Source organism: Saccopteryx bilineata, chromosome X, assembly GCF_036850765.1.
Source record: "Saccopteryx bilineata isolate mSacBil1 chromosome X, mSacBil1_pri_phased_curated, whole genome shotgun sequence".
Classification (NCBI taxonomy): domain Eukaryota; kingdom Metazoa; phylum Chordata; class Mammalia; order Chiroptera; family Emballonuridae; genus Saccopteryx; species Saccopteryx bilineata.
Genome location: NC_089502.1, coordinates 78414888 through 78429507, shown reverse-complemented (window position 1 = coordinate 78429507; position 14620 = coordinate 78414888). Strand labels below are relative to the sequence as shown.

Genomic DNA, 14620 nt, shown 5'->3' with positions numbered 1-14620 from the left:
GTGGGGGGAGGAAAAGATCTTTAGGTCTTCAAATCCAATTCATAAGAACAAATACATAGTAAATATGCTTCGGTGACATCTCCCACTTTTCCCTCAACATCACTTAACATTTTTTTTTAAATCATGTTTTATAAAGTGTAAAGTGAATAGTTGTTGCTGAAAGGAGCCACAAAGGGGAGTGTGGTAGAGGGGTAATCCTGGTGGCCTTCCTGTAAGAGGTGAGAAGAGGAGCTTCTTGGCTACAAGGAACGCGAACTGAGACGAAGGAGAAGGCTGGACCTCTTTCCCGTAAAGATTGTAAGATTATATCCCAATATCAGAAAGATGTGCTCCGAATGCAAAACATTATTCTTCTTAAATGGGGATGATTGTATAATTATATATAACAAAAGAACCTGGCTTCGTGGGAGTGCAGCGGGAACGCCTGGGGGCCAAGGGGCAAGTTCTTCGTTCCCTGTCTGCTGTTCTTGGCATTGTGGCGTGCCCGTCTTGACCTGTAGCTGGTCCAGGAGGACGGCATATTTCCGCGGCTCATTCCGGCCAGCCTGCACCCGCCCTGGACAACCAGGAGAGAATACCTGGAACGCACCCCCTTCTCGAGCCTTCGAGGGAAGCCACTGCTGCTGGGGAATGGGCCCTCGAGGACGCTCTGCCTGGCCTCTGGCGGCTGGAAGGGGCAAAGGGACCCCACCCTCGTCCCTTCAACAAGGGAGAGGGTGTAGCTAGCCCAAAGGGGCGGACAGGCTCTAAGAAAGCCCTGCAGAGAACCTAAATCAGGCCCCATTTCCCATCTCCGTTCCTGGTGCGCCCCCTGCTTGGGGTCACTTCCTGAGTCCCTCAATCCCCCTGCAGCCCTCCCAGGCAGCCCCCTAGATTTAGGTCAGAAAACAGAGACTACCGGCTCCCCTGTGCCTTAGTGAAATTACTCAGAGGAATTTATTGGGCAAGTCCGTGCAGGGCGGTGAGGAGAGCCCATGCCCCGGGCCCGGGCCCGGGCCCCCGCCAGCTTTAGAAGCACAGGCGTCGGCAGGGGCCTCGGGGCACCGGGTGCCCACGGCCTAAGCCCGCCAGTCCCACCCCGGGAGTCGTGGCCCGCTTCCAGCGCTGCTGGACCCGCGGGGCCGTTCAGATTCCGTTCCTCAGCCGGCCCTTCGCTTTCACAGGATCCGCGGTGACTGCACCAGCTCGAGCGCCTTTAAAGGGCCACACGCGCTGGCGGCTGCTATATAATGTTGCCAGTGGCACAGCTGCTGAAGGGCCACGGGTGAGCTGCCTGAGAAGCAGCTCACTCCGCCCCGCGGCACCCCGCTGCCTGGAGGCTCAGGGGCGTTCGCAGCGACGGAGGAGCAGGCACAGCACCCGCTCTAACCCTCGGTGAGTATCCAGTTCAGATTTTGCCACCAACTCGCCCACGAGCCAGGACATGTGCTAATAATGCCCTAAGCCGGTTATAAAGACGTGGAAATTCAGGGGGAGAGGAAAAAAAGGGGGAAAGGGTCTGTCTTTCCTGGGATTCCTAGCCCAAGTCAGCCTGCTGCTGCGTGCGTGTGCGTCAGGGCTCTCCGGGCGACAATGGGGGCTTGAAAGCCGGGTCCACACACCGGGAAGGGAGCGCGGTGGCGGTCGCCGCCACCGCCCCGGAGTCAGGCGCCGAAGCCGCGGGCGGGCGGGCGGGCACAGGCGCGGCGGTGCGCGGCGGTGTGGGCTTTGCCCAGGCGCCCGGGGTCGGGTGGCACTGAGCGCGAACGGCTAGGTGAGGCGGTGGCGGCGTGTGTGCCAGGGGCTGGGGACTCCGCCGCTTCTCATCGCGCTCGGCGCTTCCCTCTCCAGGGCAGGCGGCTTCGCCCAGGTAAGCCGGGCCGCCCGGCAGGGAGCTGCGGTGGGCGGCGGGCGGCGGGCGGGCCGGGGACTCCAGCCGAACGGGTGCGGGGAGCGGGTGGCGGCCGGGCGGGCCGGGGGGGCTCTGGGGGACTTGTTTTCTGTTTGTAAAGCTGCTCTGCTGGGGGCGGAGGGGCCGCCGGCCGCTCCCTAGCTTGCGAGCCGGGTCGCTCGCCAGCGTTCCCGCCTGCCGGCCAGGCGCCCGCTTCTGCAGCGGAGACGGCAGCACCTTTTCTCCCCGCGCCCGCGCTTTCTCCAGCTCGGCTGCCACCGACTTTGCTAATCGCCCGGACCGCATCTGGACGCTCAGGCTCCCGGGCTGCACAAAGCTCAGGTTTCCTTTCGGGGCTGGAGGCGAGAGGGGCTTTTCGGGTCGAATTCAGAGGAATTGCGGGACGGAAGTTAGCGAATTTGTGCAACTTGCATGTAGCACCCAGCCGACCTCTCCGCTCCCCCGCACGCACGCCCACACACCTACGCACACACCGCTCTGCTTATAAACGAGCGCGACTGGGTCCAGCCAGAGTCTCTGCCTTGCAGAGCGCCGGACTTGAAGTCGGAGAGACGTGCCTCGGAATCTCGGCTCCGCCACTTTCTTAGCGCTGTGACCTTGGGCAAGTTACCGAACCTTTCCTATCCTCTTTCTGTTTTATAGTAGCGAGGTTAGAGCACCAGCCACAGGCGGCCCGGCTAGGGGGTGGGCTCAGCCTGCGGTCGCGGGGAAGGCTCAGCGGGCGCTCAGTAAGTGTCGGAGAGGCGCAGGAGCGGCGGCCGCCGGTGCCGGAGTGCGCCTCCCGCGCACCGCGGCACCGCGGGGCCCCAAACTCGTCGCGGAAGCCGCGAACCCGCGCCCTTGTCCGCCTGTCCGTGCTGTCTGTCCTCTCGGTTCCCGACGCAGCACTTGCGGGAACGGACGCTCAGGGCCCCGGTGGCCTGGGTGCTCGCGCCCATCGTGCAGGATGCTCCAGGCCGCCTCTGGCTCGGGCGGCTGCACCTATAGGATGCGGCGAGGACAGCGGAGCTGTCCGCGAACAACGGGCCTTTAGTTTTAAGGTGGCGAAACTGACTGGTCTGGGTTGGAGCACGTCCAGGCCAAGCTGCAGTACTGTTAGGATTTTTTTAATTTCTCCTGAGTGAAAAAATAGCAATCGAGATGAAGCCATCCGGTTGGTGCCATTTTAACTTTTGGTCCCCCAACAGGTCAAAGATGAGTCCCCCCACCTGCCTCTCCTTTCTTCTTCCTCTTCCCCCCCACCTCCACCGCCAGCTAGGCGGGAGGGGTCTGCGGGGCCAAGGGAAGGTCTGAAGAGGAGGGCGGGCGGGAGCTGGGAGCCGGAGCCAGACGGGCACTAGCAAGTGAGGACGCACTTGTTGCACCGGTGGCCCAGCCTCCTCTCGCAGCCGTTTCGCAGTGGTCAGCCCTCAGCCTGGAAAGCAGGCTGGGACGTTTCCGAGCTGCCAAGTTGTGCCTTCCAACAGGCTGGGTGGCGGAGTAGAGACAGAATCAGGCACGCGGGGGGGGGGGGGTGGCGAGTAGAGACAGAATCAGGCACGCAGGGGGGCAGGGACTGCAATCGAAATGCAATTGCCTCTTCGGACAGATTTAACAACACTTACTGAGCGCCCACCGAGCACAGACCCAGGTCAGGGGCTAGGCAGGTGGGAGTGGGGAGGTGGTGGCGATGGAAGGCAACACGTTTGAATGGAAACGGGGTTCCATTAAGGGGAGCTCCCAGGCTGAAGGGGGAGTTGAGATGTGGTAAAAGAGTTTTCTTCAGGAACTGACATAAAAACAGGTACTTTTTCTTCTGCTTCTCTCTCTTGCTCTTTTTTTTTTCTGATTTCCCCCCCTCCCTCCCCCCACTTTTTGATGTCGCTTCTGTTTCTTCCTTTGTACATTTGGATACCTAGCAGCATAGAGAAGGAAGGCTGTATAGAGCACGGAAATGGGCAGGGCCCCTCAACATTTTTCTTAGGATATGAAAATTGCTTGATACTGAAGGTACTGGGCTCTGAAAGACAACATGGATTAGACTCCTTGTCTTGTGATCACTGGCTTGAAATATTACTGGCTTGAATTATTGAAGCCTCATAGAAGAAACAGTGCTCCAATCAAGCAGTGGTGATGGTGACCCAGCAATTAATTTTCTCATGTTTTCTCCCCCACTTCTTCCTGTCTCTGTTTTTCTGGCCTCGTTTTCTTACAAGTAACTGGTGCAAAGACGATAAAAAGAGGTAGTAAGTGGCCACTTTCTGGAAATGTCTGAGCAGATTTTTAATGACCACTGGGGGAGGGAGGTATCAAGGAAAATTCTAGTCTTGTTGTAAAAGTTAGAGATGTTTTTTAAGGTGCTGAAGATTCTTTGGGGTAACAAGTATCTATAAATATGAAATTCAACATCTCTAGTTTATCATGGATACTAGAATATATGAGACTTTTAAAAAACAAGCTTCTAGGAAAATAACCTTAGAGTTTTTGAGAGGGATTTTTTTTCAGATGTGGGGAAATTCTTTTCCCCTCACTCTTTTATCCTTTGGCACTTGAGCTAGGGAATTATTTTTTTTTTCAGGAACCATTTGAATCATTCTAGGTATGATTCAGTGGTCAGGCTAGGCCTGCGTGCATAAGAATGATAGATCCTGCTCCCAGAACCACTGCTACTTGATAGGAAAACCATTGAATCTTTGTCTTTGTTACCCTCCAGCAAGAATTATTCCCATCTGTTACTACAGATAGATGTGGCTGGGCTCAGACTAGGCGTCCCAGAAAAGCCCAATGCAGCCTAGGCTGTCTTGGGGGGGGGGGTTTGAAGGCAGAGAGGAAATTCAGACATTCCTCACTGCTCTCTGGCCACCTCAGACCCCACAGCCCACCTTGGTCAGCCTGACCTTTCTCACATGCACACCTGAGTCAGGGCTCTGGAGTTCCACAGCATTTGCTTTGGGGACTTGTTCCTTCCCTGAGCTGCAGCCTCCAGCTTTTTAGGTCTTTTTTGCCCTGACTCCTTCCCACTTTCTCTTAGATCCAGTGAAGGCCCCAGAAGCCATGGAGTGACAGTGTGCTACTTACTCAGGGACATTTGTGCCTTCAGAATCAGGAAAAATGCCATCCCATGCCACACACAAACTTGGGGCTTTGAAATCACTGGCATGAGTAAATAGTCATTGTGTACCTTCTGGACGATGTGCGTAGCTGGCTATCTGAGCAGCACCTGGCTGAACCATGCACCTTACCTGCCTCAGGAAAACACAGTTCCAGCTTGATCTTCTCCCTCGTTCAAGTGGTCTCTGGTCTTAATTCTAACCCTGTCATCGTACTTGCCTTGTAACTGTGTGGAATTGCCCTGCTTGGGCTTTGCCAGTGCTTTCTTGGTTAACAAGGCCTTTGCCCTTCTTACCTCTTCTTCCTCGCATACAGCACTACAGCTCCAGCTGGCAGCGCCACCTCCCACCAATTTAGCCAACTTTGGCTGAGACTCTGAAATGCCAACAATGTCAAGGCCTGCACTTGATGTCAACGGCGGCACCTCACCTGTGAAAGAGGTAACTTTCGCCATTTTACAAATGAAGACACTAAGATATGTAAAGACAAACTAGTGTAAGGCCATGCTGTACGTCTTCCTAAATGTAATATCTAGTGTCTTAGCACAGAGGAGACAACAGGGCTTCCTCTGGGTAGAATGAGGAGAGCTTCTGCCTAAATGTGGTTAAATCTAACCCACTCACGTTGTTGAAAGATGGCAGGGCAGGGAGCAGAGAGAATTGGAACAAGACAACACCATTGAAAAGATTAATTTAAGGCTGAGAAGAGGGCCAATGAGATGCCCTTAGAATGGTGAGGTGGAGGGCAGGAGATGAAAGTAGGAAACCCACTTAGGATAGCAGGTGCCCAGCACGAGGACTTCGCTCTGAACTCAGAGCTCAGAGCCATGCCAGCAAAAGGATCCTGGCCTTTTTCACACCCACGTTTGAATTAGGGCTTTGGAGCTCCATGGCATTTGCTTTGGGGACTTGTTCTTTCTCTGGGAGCCTGACTTTTCAGGAAGCTTTTTGCTACCTCTCCACCATTAGTCCCAAATGAAGTGCATGTAGATTTCTGGATCTGTACTATGCTGTGCCCTTTTCTGTCTTCTAGGATGCCAACCAAGAGATGAGCTCTCTGGCCTGCTCTAACCTGGGCACGAAAGATCGCAAAGCAGTAGCCACTCTGCACTACCCTGGGGCAGCCTCAAATGGAACCAAGGCCAGTGGGACCCCCACTAGTTCCTCGGGATCTCCACCACCAGTAGGCTCCCCTACCACCACCCCTCCCACTAAATCCCCACCTCTCAACCTTCACCCTGCCCCTCACCTGTTGGCTAGTATGCAGTTGCAGAAACTTAATAGCCAGTATCATGGGATGGCTGCCGCCACTCCGGGCCAGCCGGAGGAGGCAGAGCCCCAGCAAAACTGGGGCTTTGGGGCTCAGGCAGAAGGGTCAGGGTCACTCTCTCCTTCTGCTGGTGCCCAGAGTCCTGCTATCATCGATTCGGACCCAGTGGATGAGGAGGTGCTGATGTCACTGGTGGTGGAACTGGGACTGGACCAGGCCAATGAGCTTCCGGAGCTGTGGCTGGGGCAGAATGAGTTTGACTTCACTGCAGATTTTCCATCTGGCTGCTGATGCCAACTGTTCCTAAAGATGGAGGAATAAAGCCACCAATTCTGTTGTAAATAAAAATAAAAATTACTTACGAAGAGATGGGCCGACTAGAGGTGTTCTTCATTGAGGTGTAACAGTGCGTAGCAGGAGCATGATCTGATGTCCTTTCAGCAATTCTGAAACCCATGATGGGGTTGTGGGTAATAGCTGGGAGAGAGCTGAATGGGATGGGAGGAATGGAGGGGCTAGAGGGAACTGCTTGCCAAATTTCTGCCACCACCATCATTATCTTTTCAAGAGCCCAAGTACGAGCCTCATTGTCCAAAGACCTCAGGAACACTGTGCTAATTGAAGTTCAATCCAGGGACTGGTTGGGGGCAATATCAGAAGAAAAACTGATTCAAACCCTTCCTCAGCCTCTTTGCCATTTGCACATTCAAGTCTATAGGGTTTCTCTGATGACATGACTCACACTTCACCAATCCCCAAAACCCCCACCTACTCTCTAGCCCCAATCCAACTGACCTATTAAGGCTACCCTTTGCTATTTTGCCTTTGAGCAGTAAGTAGATAGAACCTAAGCAGGATCCTATGACCTAAGAGTTCAGTTTTCACTGGAAAATTACTAAAGCTATAGACTCCCACCATTTAAACTGGGATTCTAGTGCCTTCTTCAAGTCCTTCAGACAGTTGTTCAATCCCTCTCTCCAAGCCAGGTCTCAGTGTCTCCTGCCTCTGTTCTTTCTGGCCCACCCTGCATGACAGCCTGTTTATGAGGGCTGTCCTCGCCATCTTAGAGATACAGATCAGGGCTAGGCTTGACAAGTTCAACATTTGGGGATCTAGCCTTTTCCCTTAGATTAATGCTGAGGGGGCAGTGGCTTCAGAAGCATGCACAATGAGTGACAAGGCAGTAGCACTGTAATTGGACCCTGGCCTTGGGGGTGGGTAAGCTCATCCTCATGTTGACACAACCCAAGGGCCTCTTCTACCCACATTTCAGATCCCTAGAGACGTCCTTGTGAAAATTACTTGAATCAGCTCAGGACTAGCTTGAGTTCCCACAACAAGCACTTCTGGAGGAGCTTGGTGGCAGAGACAATGCACTGTATTCAGCAATCTCTGAACACCTGCCAGGCACTCTGCTAGGCATGGAGGCATGAATCAGATAAAGTTTGTACCTTTGAAGGGGTTCCCTTATAGAAGGAGGAAGACAGGCTCCAACAAATTACACAATATTGCCTATAACACTTGGGGAAGGTGCTATTCCATCCTCAAAACGGAAACAGCTCCATCTGCTTAGGAAGTCTGGGGAAGGCTTCCTGGTACTAAACTGGTTCATTTGTTTGTTTATAATATCTCATAAGTAGTAAGGACATGATACAATCTCTTTGTGAAAAGTAGAAACTTTACATATAATATTAAACCCTTGACCAACTCTCTGCCTCAATCTTGATTATCTCTGGCCCTGCACAGAGGCAACAAATATTTATCTGTTTGTGGTATATCCTCACTAGCCTTGCTCTGTGCCTTTACACAAACACTCATCTATCCACAGAAACAATAAGGTTATAAAATAAAACCAGAGCCAGCCAAGGAAAGAATGAGTAAGGGGAAGAGCTTTTACACAGGCACAGGTTCATGAAAGGGGCTATAGTGCCTGAAAACCACAACTTTTCTGTGCTTCTAGGCCAAGTGAGGAGCATGCCTTTCTCCTTAGTACCACCAGCCCTGTAGCTTATGGAGAACCTCTGGAAGTTTGTAGGAAAGCAAAGAATGAACCAACTTTGGTGTTTAGGATGATCCTATTGTACGTATATGGTTAGATTTATCTAAGTCTGCAAACAAGGAGATATGGGATTCTGAGGAGCTGGTGAGGCAGGGATAAGAACACAAAGAGAAGCTTGACCAGTCAGTGGTGCAGTGGATAGAACATTAGACTGGGATGCAGAGGACCCAGGTTCGAAACCCCGAGGTTCCTGGCTTGAGCACAGGTTCACCAGCTTGAGCATGGGTTCGCTGGCTTGAGTATGAGATCATAGACATGACCCCACGGTCACTAGCTTGAAGCCCAAGGTCACTGGCTTGAGCGCAAGGTCAATGGCTTGAGCAAGGGGTCACTTAGTCTGCTGTAGCCCCCCAGTCAAGGCAAATATAAGAAAGTAATCAATGAACGACTAAGGTGTCACAATGAAGAATTGATGCTTCTCATCTCTCTCCCTTCCTGTCTGTCTGTCCCTATCTGTCCCTCTCTCTGTCTCTGTCACACATACAAAAAAAAAAAGAAAGAAAACAAAACAGAGGAAAAAATGGAAGCCTGGGAGAAGGTGGGGAGAACAAGGCAGGCTGGAGGTCTTAAGTTCTGTGTGCACAAAGGAAGAGATCAGGACTGGGGGAGGCAGAAAGCAAAGGGAGAGGAGGGAAGTTGTGGCCAGCAGGTGGGGTTCGGATTCTGGAAAATATGATGACACAAGACAAGGGTGGGTTCAGGAGTGGGCTCCCAAGAAGAATAGCAGGACGTGGGAGGAGCCTAGACCATTCTAAAAGGCTGGCAGTTCCAGGTCCCTCCCCTACTGGGATTTCACAAAACATTATTCTGGCCAAACAAAACAGGTAAGCAGGCTGGAATGTTTGCCACCCCTGACCTAGGATCCCCTAGGGTGTCAGTAGCCCTAAGAGTGAGGAGAAGCCCAAGACCGGGGTTAGTGCCTCTGAGAGGAAGGAGCTGCCTTGGAATCAAGGAGGCGACAGGAATGCAGCTGGGAAGCAGGTACTGTCAAGGAATGGCTGGACATCCCCAGAAGAGGTGCTTCTGAAGGAGGAAGGAAAACAAGAACTTAGGCATGACAATCCTGCCTCCTGGTGCCAGGGCCTGGAAGTGTGGTCAACTGAGCAGCCTCTTGTCCAGAGGGCTTGGAGAGAGACAGGGGCAGGGAGCAGTCCCCAGAGAGAGAGAGAGCCCAGGCTGAGCTCATGTGAGGAGTGGGAAAGTGTGAGGCAGTAATTATTTATTGCTGGAGAAGGGGCCACAGGGACAGAATGTCACAGGACACAATAAGGAAAAGTCAGGGAAACCTCTGCCCGTACCTCACCCTTTCATATTCAGGCCTCTCATAACACAACTAGACAAGTTCCATAGGTTACCAGAAGCTTTCTGCAGCCAACTCCAAGTCTGTCCCTGGGGGGTCTAGGAAGCATAGTTCACAAATACACACAGGTAAGGAACATTGCCTGTCCTCAAGGAGCTTGTCGCCTAGGAGCAGTTGAAGATGTATGACCAAGAGCGCCTCCTAGAGACCATGACAAGTTAGGGTAACTGTCTCTATTCTCAAGTACTCAGAGTCCAGTGGTGGAGACAGCCATAGTCTTGAAGGATAAATTGGATTTCCATAAGGCAGCAATGCTGGTCAGGGACTGAGATGAGGGCATGGCACAAATGGAAAGACAGGGCATAGTGAAAACCAGAACCAAGTATTAGAAAGCCTATGGCTTTGTCATGGAAGGGTGGAAAATCCTGCAGCTTGATTTCCTTGAGGGCAGAGGGCTGAGAGGAGATTAAATTCAAATTAGATCTTGCATTGTTTCTACTTTATTCCACAGACCAAGGGGAATCTATCATTTCACAAATGTGGACTGAGCACCTGGTGTGTACCAGACACATACTAAGCACTGCAAATATGTGGTTGAGCACATTGCCCTTTCTCTCATAAAGTCTGAAGTTTAGCAAGGAGGCAGAAAAAAGTCAAATATCATTCAGATATACAATTACAAATTATGAGAAAAGATAGGAAGAAAAGGTACAGGTGCTATGAAAGAATGTTAACGAGGGGCTTAATTTCAATTGTAGTATATCAGGGAGGGCTTCTGAAGGTTTTGAATAATCGAGTGCTACAGTGAGAGCTTGCATGAGGAAAATGAATCAGGCTATAGTGTGCATGGCATATGGGAATTATAATGATGGTAGAAAGCTTTTACAGTGGTCCAGACAAGAGGTAGCAAAAAACAGACATCAATCTATGATGAAAAGATACCATTTCAATGGGGAGCTGCTATTCATTAAGTATAGAGTTTTACTTTTTCAAGATAAGTGTTAGAGATCTGTTGCACAACAATTCAAATAACTTAACAATACTAAACTGTACACTTATAATGGTTAAGATGGTAAATTTTATGTTATGTGTTTTTTAACCACAATTTTTTAAAGGTAACATTTCAAAGTAGAGAGGTAATGATGGTCCATTCAATAAATACTTTGGGACAACAGTATACAGTACCTCATACTTTACACAAAAATAAATTTCAGATTGATGAAAGATTTAAAAATGAAAACTAAAACCATGAAAGTACTAGAAGAAAATACGCCAGAAATTTTTTCTTCAAAAATCTTGACAGAGGAAGCTTTTCCAAGAATAACACAAAAACCAGAAGCTATGGAAGAGATATATATATATATTCAACTACATGGGAAAAAAACCCAAAAAAAAACCTTGCATGGCAAAAATACCATTAACAAGACAAAAATCAAAAAAAGAAACAATAGTGTGGCCTGTGATGGCACAGTGGATAGAGTGTTGACCTGGGATGCTGAGGTCACCAGTTCAAAATCCTGGGCTGCCTGGTCAAGACACTTACAAGAAGGAAGAAATGAACAACTAAAATGAAACAAGTATGGGGCCTGACCTGTGGTGGTGCAGTGGTTAAAGCATCAACCTGGAAACGCTGAGGTTGCCGGTTCAAAAACCTGGGCTTGCCTGGTCTAGGCACACATGGGAGTTGGTGCTACCTGTTCCTCCCCCCTTCTCTCTCTCTCTCTCCCCTCTCTATAATGAATAAATAAAGTCTTTAAAAAAAATAAAATAAAATGAAACAAGTATGATTTGATACTTCTTGCTCTCCTCTCTTTCCTCTTTCTGTAAAATCAATAAATAAAATCTTTTAAAAAGAGAGAGAGAGAAACAATAATTTGGAGAAACTATCTGCAACTCATAGTGAATATGAAAATTGTTTTTACAAATCAATATGCCAAAGACCACCAGCCTAATATAAAGATGAACAAATAATATTAAATAATAATATCAAAATTAAACAAAAAAATTAAAATGGCTTTAAAACTTATCAAATTTACTCATACTGAAATAATATTTTAAAATTACACGAGGGGACATCTAGTTTCAGAATGAGATGATGTAGACTCATTTTTCCCTCTCCACTCCTTCACATACAACTATATTTCCTAATAATTATTCAACAGATAATCATGAAAGAATTCTGAAAGCAGGAAAGAAGAAGGTGGACTGGCTAGGAACTTCAGGACTTGAGAAACAACAACATAGTGAGTTCCCTTGGGTTTCTTTTTATATCCCATACCGCCCTACACTGGGTGCCGAACAGGCCTGCAACATAAAAACACCACCACCACCACCACACCACAGCACACACACTGCCTAGCAAAGAAAAAAGCCAACAGAGACCTAGTGGGAAGAACTAATCCTGTTCCACAACCAAAACCCCAGAGGGTGATGTGCCTACAGCAGCAAAGCCTTGAGCTATCTCAGTTCCCATTCCAGAACTAGGACACCAGCAGGCAGCCTGATTTGCCTACAGTAGTAACAGTAACAGTAACAAAACCCCATATCTCCCTACCCTTCACCCAGTGCCATTAAGAGACTCAGGTAACAGCCTCCCCGTTCCCCAAAATATCACCCAGCAAAACCAAGCAACTAAGAAAAGCACCTTGTGTCCTTGCAGACAGCACCAGCAAAGATTGGGTGGTAGCCCCATGGACTACAGAAAAATGAAGCATACCAAAATAATACTCCAATGGCTCACAAAGCCAAACTGTCATTGGACTTAAAACCCACAGAAATAGACCTGAATGTACATGCTAAACCCAAACAGGGTGACTGCCTGCTAAAAAAGAAGACTGAAATGAGATCAAGACTCTCTTAACTAAAATGTCCAGGATAAAATAGAAAATCATTAATCATAAAAAGATCCAGGAAAACCACAATTTAATGAGAAAAGAAAATTAATGACACCATTAGAAAGATGAATCAGATGTTGAAATTACTTGACAAGGGTTTTAAAATAGTCATGATAAAAATGTTTCAGCAAGCAATTACAAATTTAGTTGAAATAAATAAAAATTGAAAATCTCAACAAAAAATATGAGTTATAAAAAATAACTAAATGGAAATTATGGAATAAAAATGAAGTAATAAAACTCACTAGGTAGTCTCAATAACACAGTAGAGATGACAGAGGATACAATCATTGAATTTGAAGACAAATCAATAGAATTTAGTTAATTGGAACTCACTTGAACACCAGCAAGCTATGACAAGTTACATATGTATATCATACTACCTAAAACGAGCTCTAATAAAATTGTACTAAAACAATATACTCAGAAACATTAAAAATAAATCTAAATGTTATAGGAGGAATTTAAAGAGCAAAATAAATGAACAAACAAAACTGAAACAGACTCATACACAAACAGCAAAGCAGTGAATTCCAGAGGAGAAAAGGGTTGGGGGACAGGATGAAAGAAGTGAAAGGATTAAGTACAAATTGGTAGTTACAAAATTGTCACAGGGATGTCAGTAAAACTTAAGAAATACAGTCAATAATGTTACAATAACTATGGTGCCAGCTGGGATACTGGAAATATCGAGGGGAACACTGTGTAAAATATATGATTGTCTAAGCACTAAATTGTACATTTAAAACCAATATAAAATAAAATTGAAAAAAAATAAAAGAATGAGATAAGAAGAATGTATTTTTAAAGGTTTCTTAGAACACAAAACATTTCTTTTAAGATTTTATTTATTCATTTTAGGGGGCAGAGAAAGAGAGCGAGAGGGAGAGAAAGAGAAGAGAGGGAGGAGCAGGAAACATCAACTCCCATATGTGCCTTGACCAGACAAGCCCATCGTTTTGAACTGGCTACCTCAGCATTCCAGGTCAACGCTTTATCTACTGCACCAACACAGATCAGGTGAAGAGTGGATTTAAAAAAAAAACAACAAACAACTCAACTGTATGCTATTTGCAAGAAACTCATTTCAAATATAGCAACATTAGTAGATTGAAAAACATGAAAAGTTATATCATGAAAACATTAATATTTTTTTAAATAGCAAGAGAGACTACATTAATATCAGATAAAGTAGACTCCAGAGCAAAGGAAATTATCAATACTAGGGACAAAGAGGGACATTACATTATGTTAAAAGAATCGATCCAAGAAGATATAGCAAGTCTAAATGTGAATGTACCACAATGAAGCTTCAAAATATGTAAAGCAAAAAGTAAGAAGGCTGCAAGGCAAAACAGATAGATCTTCAATTAAAGTTCAGAGTTCAACATACTCTCTTGGCAACTGATGGAACAAATTCAGCAAATATAAAGAACTCAAAAACACCATCAACCAAAAGGGTCTAATTGACATTTAGAGAACACTTCGCCCAGCAACAGAAGAACAAACACATCCTTTTCAAGTACTCATGGAACGTTGACTAAGATAAGCGAGATCCGGGAGCATAAAATAAACCTTAGTACATTTAAAAGAACTGAAATCATACAGAGTATGTTCTCTGGCTATAATAGAATCAAACTAGAAATAAATAACATAAAGATAACAGAAAATTCTCCAAACACTTCAAAACTAAACATCATTCTAAGTAATTCATGGGTCAAAAAGGAACTCTCAAAGGAAATGTTTTTCAATTTTATTTTTCAACTACAGTTTACATTTAATATTACTTTATATTATTTTATATTAGTTTCAGGTGCAACGCATAGTGATTAGACAATCATATACTTTCCCCTCAATATTTCCTGTGCCCACCAGGCTCCATACATAGTTATTACAATAATATTGACTATATTTCCTAAGCTTGTGACTCTTTTGGATCTACCAATTTGTACTGCTTAATACTTTCACTTTTTTCACCTAATCCCCCAAGCCTCCTCCCCTCTGCAAACCATCAGTCTGCTCTCTGTGTCTATGACTGTTTCTTTTCTTTTTTTATTTCTTATTTTATTTTTTGGTGAGAACAGGGGAGATATTGAGGCAGACTCCCACATGAGCCC

The 14620-nt window shown here is 47.2% G+C and overlaps 1 protein-coding gene across 2 annotated transcripts; it reads left to right on the top strand.

Annotated features, from left to right (window-relative positions):
- Positions 1 to 1261: 1261 nt before the first annotated feature.
- On the top strand, positions 1262 to 6619 carry CITED1 (Cbp/p300 interacting transactivator with Glu/Asp rich carboxy-terminal domain 1). 2 transcript variants are annotated; one of them, XM_066249509.1, is made up of 3 exons: positions 1262 to 1374; positions 5297 to 5421; positions 6014 to 6619. In XM_066249509.1, the coding sequence occupies exons 2-3, from the start codon at positions 5362 to 5364 to the stop codon at positions 6539 to 6541; spliced, it is 588 nt and encodes a 195-aa protein (XP_066105606.1). In that variant the 5' UTR covers positions 1262 to 1374; positions 5297 to 5361; the 3' UTR covers positions 6542 to 6619. The 2 variants fall into 2 exon arrangements, with proteins under 2 accessions (XP_066105606.1, XP_066105607.1); XM_066249510.1 differs by lacking the exon at positions 1262 to 1374 and adding an exon at positions 1715 to 1849.
- The last annotated feature ends 8001 nt before the right edge of the window (positions 6620 to 14620 follow it).

Excerpts from the sequence above, each read along its gene's own strand:
- CITED1 (XM_066249509.1), top strand. The coding sequence starts at position 5,362 with ATGCCAACAATGTCAAGGCCTGCACTTGATGTCAACGGCGGCACCTCA. Across the intron at positions 5,422-6,013 it reads GCACCTCACCTGTGAAAGAG|GATGCCAACCAAGAGATGAG; the intron begins GTAACTTTCGCC and ends TCTGTCTTCTAG.